The sequence below is a fragment of the Mus caroli genome, chromosome 8 (assembly GCF_900094665.2).
Source record: "Mus caroli chromosome 8, CAROLI_EIJ_v1.1, whole genome shotgun sequence".
Lineage (NCBI taxonomy): Eukaryota > Metazoa > Chordata > Mammalia > Rodentia > Muridae > Mus > Mus caroli.
The window spans coordinates 95930170-95937916 of record NC_034577.1 but is presented as its reverse complement, the minus strand read 5'-3'; the positions used below and the strand labels follow the sequence as shown (position 1 = coordinate 95937916).

At 46.4% G+C, this 7747-nt stretch overlaps 1 protein-coding gene across 1 annotated transcript in view; it reads right to left on the bottom strand.

The window, feature by feature from the left end:
• The window catches only part of LOC110299650 (acylcarnitine hydrolase-like), a 16774-nt gene that overhangs the window by 1662 nt on the left and 7365 nt on the right, over window positions 1–7747 (bottom strand). Inside the window, exons 4-9 of the mRNA XM_021169388.1 lie at window positions 2128–2261; window positions 1787–2045; window positions 945–1043; window positions 543–683; window positions 332–412; window positions 1–104 (exon numbers count right to left, since the gene is read on the bottom strand). Of these exons, the coding sequence (XP_021025047.1) occupies window positions 1–104; window positions 332–412; window positions 543–683; window positions 945–1043; window positions 1787–2045; window positions 2128–2261 (818 nt within the window). The remainder of the gene's footprint in view (window positions 105–331; window positions 413–542; window positions 684–944; window positions 1044–1786; window positions 2046–2127; window positions 2262–7747) is intronic.

Genomic DNA, 7747 nt, shown 5'->3' with positions numbered 1-7747 from the left:
AAGTCTCCCATCATCTCTCTGAACTGTGCTTGGAGGGTCTGGGCATCCTCAGTGTCCCCCATGTACTCTTCCATTAGCAGGTCACTACACTCAGGAGGCAGCATCTACACCAATGAGAGCAGGAACAATGAAATTGGCATATTGTGGATTGGGTAGGCAACCACCTCCAGTATTAGGAGAATGGTGCCTGCAGTGATATAGGATAAAAAGATTCATGATCTGATTTAACCCCATACCAAATCATACACATATACTGATTTTTATTAGTAGGGATGCTGTCAGAGGAGGTATGAAGGATCTGACTATTTGGACAGGACCAGAAACATCTCACCAGTTCTGCTGTTGTATTCTTCAGAACAGCCTGCAGGTTCTCCCTGGTTATTTGCTTTATTGTCTGAGCAGAGCCCAGGACCTGGGAGGCAGAAGACAGGCTTAAGTGTGGGGTCTGGTGGACTTGGATTAAAGATGTATTGTGTTTCCACCAATACATCTGCTTAGCATATGAGTCTCCAGCCTCCCTAAGGATTGGAATTGTGCCTCACCCTGGGGATTGTCCAACTATACTCATCATTGTTGACACCAATGATGCTGGGGACAGGGTGAAAATCCTCAGATTCCAACAACTCTTTGGGATGCTTGGGTAGGAACTCTCCATCTGCCACAGCAGGGATCAGTATAAAGACCTGTGAGGTATTAGAGGCCAATGCTGAGAGTTAATAAAATAAATATCATGATGTCTACTGAGTCACCTCTACCTTTTTCTCAATTCTCACTAGTTTCAGGAAGATCTGCTCACCCTGGAGGAGAATCTACACATAGATTAGCCTTTCTTGTATTCATTTTACACAAGAACTGAAAGAACACAAAGGCATAAAGATGACGTATTTGGTTCAGAATCCCACATCATGTACAGCAGGTTCTCCCAGACACACAATTCTTCCAACCTTGTTAATAGCCAGAATCTCTGCTTCACTCTTGCCTCTCAGACAGAGCACCAGGGCCTGTGAATCCATGGCCTGGCATCCAGAGAGCTTGGCCACCATCTGCAAAGGGAATGAGGCAAGAAGGAGAATTCTCATTTCCAAGTCGATGCTGTTGTGCCTAATTCCCACACTGTAGCGTGTGTTGTGTGGATTGGAATAAATACATATTGTTCCCATTGTGCAATTGGTCAGAGGTGACAGCGGGCATCAGGACCCTTTTTACCTGCACACCTGTTCTTTTTTGTTTAGAGTAGTTTTGTTTTCTCCATCGACCTTCCTCTATTTTATATATGAGGGAAGGAGTAAGTCTGTCAAGGATTGTACATGAAGATTAGAGGACAAATTATCAGTCTTCCCGTCCCCCTTATTTGGCAGGCTGTCTTTTCATTTTTGCTGCCTAGACTACCTAAGCTGGTCTATGACCATCCAGAGGTTCTCTTATCTCTGGCTCCCATGCAACTAGAGGAACATATAGTTTACCATTACATGTTACTAGGCCTTTGGGGATTCTGGGTGTTTGAACTTATGTCCTCAGGCTTGCACTCCAAGCACTTTTAAAAATTAATGAAGCAGCTGCCAAGCACATGCTTACTTCTTTTGCCAATGATAGAAGCTTCAAAGACTAGTTTGCTGGTCAGATAGCGTAGTCACTCAGTATGAAGTAGAGGTGAGTAGATACTAACCGCTGAGTTTCTCTGAAATTATTGGCAAGAAACTATCTTCCACAGTCCTTGATTTTCACAATGAACAGAACACCAAAGTACCAGAATATAAAGACTGAGTGGCAGTGTTGGAGCACTTACAGTAGAGACCATCTCAGAGGTGTTGGAGATAAGGTAAGGCAGCAGGGCCACTCCACTCTCCATGATGGCACCATGGAAGAGCCCTTGGGACATGGGGGACACAACAAGTGAAGACACACTTGTGCCACCTGCAGACTCGCCAAAAATTGTGACCCAGTCACAGTTGCCACCAAAGTGGGCAATGTTCTGCTGGACCCAGCCTAGGGCAGCCACTTGGTCCAGGTATCCCCAGTTGCCTCTGGCATGCTGGTCTCCAGTGCTGAGAAGTGGAAGGGACATGGATCAAAGGACTGTCTAGGTTGTGATCAGCAAATCATTTCCCAGCCCAGCCCCAGACTCACCTGAAGAAACCCAGGACACCCAGGCGGTACTGGATAGTGACCACCACCACATCCTCAGTGGCTGCCAGCACAGATACATCATGCATGGAAGCCATGCCTGCAACCAGTCCACCACCGTGGATCCACACCATCACCTAGAGAAGTCAAGAGAGATACCAGGAGGCTCCTAGCCTGCCCAAGCTCTCTAGTCTGCTTACTAGAATATCAACTGCTGTGCTTCTGTGCAGCTACAGAAATACATAAAAATCATCAGGACTTCGGGGCCTTGGGCATAGCCTGGGCCTCTAGTAGCTTCTAGTCCCAATTCTCACCATGTGTTGCACCTTGAATTAATGCTTCTATGTGTAGAGTGATGTCATCATTACTCAGAGTCTTCACAGTAGAACGAAGGGGGGTGTATCCATGGATATCTCTTCAGATTAAAAATGAAAAGGATCCTCAACCATCATTGTCACATGTTGGGAGCTATTAAGACAACTCTTGATCTCTGAATTGGGCCTCTCCCCCCGAGAAGAAAAGGGGGTCAAAAGCGGGCCACCGACACACCGATTCCGAGAATGTTCCAGCCCTACCGATTCCAAGAATGTTCCAGCCCTAAGCCATTGCCGATGTCCTGACCACACCCTGATACCAAGTTCCTGCTTCCCCATGTACCTGCCAAAAGAAAGAATTTCTATTGCCCCCCTCCCATAAGTACTTCTCCTTTTGCTTGTATTGCCCTACCCCTCCCACTGATAAGAAACTGTACTTCCCCTTTTGCTTGTGCATTTAAGCCTTGGGTCTTTCTCAAAATACGGGGCTTTGATACATTCCAGAACGGTTTCCGTGTCGTTATTCGTACAAGGCCCTCGTCTCTCTCTACCCCCCATTTGGTTCTTAGGAGGAGGTCCCCTCGTGACCCTCGAATAACTGGACCTGCTGGACGGGTCAAGTGGCGCCCGACGTGGGGCACGAGGTACGACCGCCCTTCGGACAACGGATTAAAGAGGTACCGCGAAGACAGTGAGACAGTGGGACAGTCCCCCGCCACTTCGCGTGTCGTGGACGGACGTCGGAAGAGGTAAGCCTAGGCATTCAGTTGTTGTCCCATTAACCATGGGGAAGGTTCTGTCCAAAGAGGCAGTTTTTATTCAAGAAATGAAGGGTTCTCTTAAGGAGAGAGGGATAAGAGTTAAAAAAAAGGATTTAATAAAATTTTTTTGTTTTGTGGACGATAGATGTCCATGGCTGGTATTAAATGGTTCTGAAATACACCCTTTAACCTGGAATAAAGTAGGCAAAGAAATCAATAGTTTAATAAAACAAGGAGAAGATGTCCCTGAATCCTTTTTTAGTTATTGGGGAATCATCAGAGACCTCCTTGAGCAGGCAGAAAAGGGCGGAGAAGGCGCTCNCCTCTTAGCCCTCACTGAAGATTTTTTAGAAAATTCCCAATCGCCATGCCTCGAAAGCGAGGCTGAGCCATCGGCGAATCCTCAGTCTCGGCCACCATCGATTATCGATGCCCTGGCCCCTAAGGACTCCCTGCCTTCCCCTCTTTCTCCCCAAATTACATTAGATTCTAGAAAAGGGGCCACTGTTCAACCCTCTGTTGGACCAAAAAGAATTTACCCCGTTTTGTATAAGGAGTTGTCANACAAACCCCTCGATCCTGCCTCAGAGGCAGAATTGGATGAGGAAGCCTTTAAATATGAACAAGACCACTATGGTCCCGGGCCCGGTGCCTATCTTACCATGGAGCCCTTCAATTACCACCCACCTCCTTACTTGCCCCTCATTCCCTCTACTGCCCATCACATATCGCTGGCTTCTCCATCCGTTCGGCAATTACTTCAAACTAAAAAAGAACTTCAGACTCAGATCACCAATCTTAAAGATGTTCTAGGGCTTCAAAAGGAGCTACAAGACCTCAGTCTAGACACCCAGAGTCTACAAAGAGCCCTCATGGGGAACCTTCAAGGTCCCATCTCAAAAAATCCTCAAACTGGCCGCAGAGGTCCCTCTCAGAAACAAGGGAATAAAAAATTGACCTTCCCTGTCCTCACCCGAGCTCGAGCTCGTCAGGCTGTTCCAGGTCATGAGGACCCCCCCACTGGCTCTTCAGATAAAGATCAGGGGGAACCAGAGAGTAATGAGGAGGAGGATCAAGCAAACTCTGATTCCGATGAGGGTGGCATGTCCCCTGATGAAGGGTTGGACACTAACTGCCAACCAGTCTATAAAAAGCTAAAACTGAAACATGTAAAAGATCTTCATTCAGCAGTCAAAAATTATGGGGTTAATGCCCCGTTTGCAGTATCTATATTAGAAGGTTTAGCAGGAGAAGGCTACTTGATACCCAATGAATGGAATAAAGTTGTTNAGTCTGTCCTCACTAGAGGCCAATATTTAACTTGGAAGTCAGAGTTTGTAGACAGAGGAGAAAATTTGGCTGCAAATAATANAAAGAATCCTACCAGTAAGGCAGCCTCCTGGACTGCTGATAAAATCTGTGGTAAAGGCAATTTCGCTACAAACAAAAAACAATTAGGGCTCTCCCCCGGTATCCTTGCCCAGACGGCACAGGCAGCCCTGGGAGCTTGGCGTGCTGTCCCTGCTGCAGGGGCGCTAACTACGCCCCTAACCAAGATTATACAAGGACCCCAAGAGTCCTATGCACAGTTCGTTGCCAGATTGCAGGAAGCAGCTGAGAGAATTTTAGGGCCTGAGGAAAGTGAGGGTCTGTTAGTCCGACAACTTGCTCTTGAAAACGCCAATTCGGCATGTAAGGCTGCCCTGAGAGGTAAAACCAAGAGTTTAGATATAAATGGTATGATCAAGCTTTGTAATGAGGTAGATGTGTTTTCTCAACAAATTTCTAAGTCTATTAACCTGGCCATTGGGGCTGCTCTACAACTAAGTAAAAGACAAAAAACTTGCTATAGATGCAACCAACCTGGACATTTTGCTAGAGAATGCCCTACTCAAGGACAGACCACCCTAGTCTCAACCAGGCCTGTTACCCAGCAAAAACTCTCCCCCGGTCTTTGCCATAAGTGCAAGAGAGGACACCATTGGGCACGAGATTGCCGATCTAAGACTGATATCAATGGCCATCCACTAGCTGCGGTCCAGGGAAACGGCCAGAGGGCCCCCTTGCGGGGCCCGTCTCCCCTAATAACAACTGCAGACAACCCCCTAACCCCCGTGGGAGATTGTGCAGGGCCACGACAGGAAATGCAGCATTGGACCTGTGTTCCTCCACCACCAGGATTATAACTCCTGAGGAGGGAACAGTAGTCATTGAAACAGGTGAATTTGGCCCCCCTCCCCAAAAGATGTTTTTTCTCATCATCGGCCGAGTGTCCAGACTTTTACAAGGCCTAACGGTGACTCCTACAGTGGTTGACACCGACTACCATGGGGAGATAAAAATCTTAGTGACCACCACGCAGGGACCACTCACCCTTAGGGCTAGAGAGCGCATAGCCCAAGCCCTACCACTCCCACTATTCGGCCATTTCCCTTATATAAAAGAAGAGCGAGGACCATCCTCCCCGGGATCCTCAGAAGTCTACTGGGCACAAAAAATAACTGATTCGCGGCCCATGTTGACTTTGTTTCTAGANGGCAAACAGTTTCAAGGGCTCCTAGATACTGGGGCAGATGCAACAGTAATTTCCTTAACACATTGGCCTGCAGCCTGGCCCTTACAGCCCACTGCCACTCATTTAAAAGGCATAGGTCAAACACAGGACACCTTACAAAGCTCCAAACTGCTAACATGGTCAGACAAAGAAAACAATACTGGAACTGTTCGACCCTTTGTGGTCAAAGGCCTTCCTGTAAACCTATGGGGAAGAGACATACTCTCCCAGATGGGGATGATAATGTTTAGCCCCAACGAGACTGTCACCAATTTGATGCTAAAAACAGGGTACCTCCCAGAGAAGGGTCTAGGCAAAGATGAACAAGGAAGGATTTCTCCCATTATGCCCATACCCAAAAATGATAAAAAGGGTTTAGGGGCAGACCTTTTTTCTTAGAGACCACTGCTCCTCCTGCATTCCAGGCAGATAAAATATCTTGGAAATCCAATGATCCATAGATCAGTGGTCTATGCCTCAAGAGAAAGTTCAGGCAGCCTTACAGTTGGTGCAGGAACAATTNAGACTGTCACANCTTGAGCCTTCTACCTCCCCATGGAACACACCGATATTTGTCATAAAAAAGAAAAGTGGAGCCTGGAGACTGTTACAGGACCTTCGAGCTGTAAATAAGACCATGATGCCGATGGGGGCACTTCAACCAGGCTTACCATCTCCTATCGCAATTCCCAGAGGTTATTCTAAAATTGTCATAGATATTAAAGATTGTTTTTTTTCTATCCCACTTCATCCCCAAGATTGTGTCCGTTTTGCCTTTTCCATTCCCATTGTAAATCACGTGGGACCAAATCCCCGCTTTCAATGGCGGGTTTTACCCCAGGGAATGGCTAATAGCCCTACCTTATGTCAGAAATATGTGGCACAGATTATTAACCCTTTAAGACAAAAATTCCCTGATGCCTATATAGTACACTATATGGATGACCTGCTCATTGCCACAAAAGAATTATCCTCTACCCATGTGGTTGCCCAGGCCATAGTTAGGGCCCTCCAAAGGTGGGGATTTGTCATAGCTCCTGATAAAATTCAAGTTCAGTACCCTTTCATGTTTCTAGGCTTTCAGTTAGAGCCTATTAGAGTACATTCCCAGAAATTAACCATCCGCACCTCACAGCTGAGGACCTTAAATGATTTCCAAAAGTTGCTAGGAGATATAAATTGGTTACGTCCCTATTTAAAATTGACTACTGGAGACCTAAAGCCCCTTTTTAATACACTCCGGGGAGATTCTGACCCAAACTCCCTGAGAAAGTTATCTCCTGCTGCCCTAGAGGCTCTCCATAGGGTAGAGTCAGCCATTAATCAACAAACCATGGGCTTAACCCCCTTCAACCCCTGTCCTTAATAGTCTTTTCCACACCCTTTGCACCCACTGGCCTATTGTGGCAAGATGATAATCCCCTTTTCTGGATCCATTTNCCAGCCACACCTTCAAAGGTTCTCCCTGTTTATCCTTCTCTTATATGTCAGGTAATTATCCTAGGAATCAAGATGGCTACCCGCCATTTTGGAAAAGCTCCTGATACTGTTATTCTACCTTATTCTTCTGAACAGCTTTCTTGGTTACAGTCACAATTTGATGAGTGGACCATATTATTATCCTCCTTTCAAGGAACCTTTGATACACATTTACCAGCCAATAGGTTGGTTCAGTTTTTGCAAACTACCCCTTTTGTCTTTCCCAAGGTTACTCAGCTGCAGCCTATATCCAAAGCCTTAACTGTGTTCATTGATGGGTCCAGTAATGGAAGAGCTGCTATCGTTGTCGAAGGAAGACACCAAATCATTGAGACCACCTACACCTCGGCCCAGCTAGTGGAGCTCCGAGGAGCTTTACAAGTGTTTGAATCGGTCTCATCTCCCTTTAACTTGTATTCAGATAGCCATTATGTGGTAAGGGCTTTGAGAGCTTTAGAGGTGGTCCCTAGTATTCAACCCACCACTGCCACTTTTCAGATGTTTCTTAAAATACA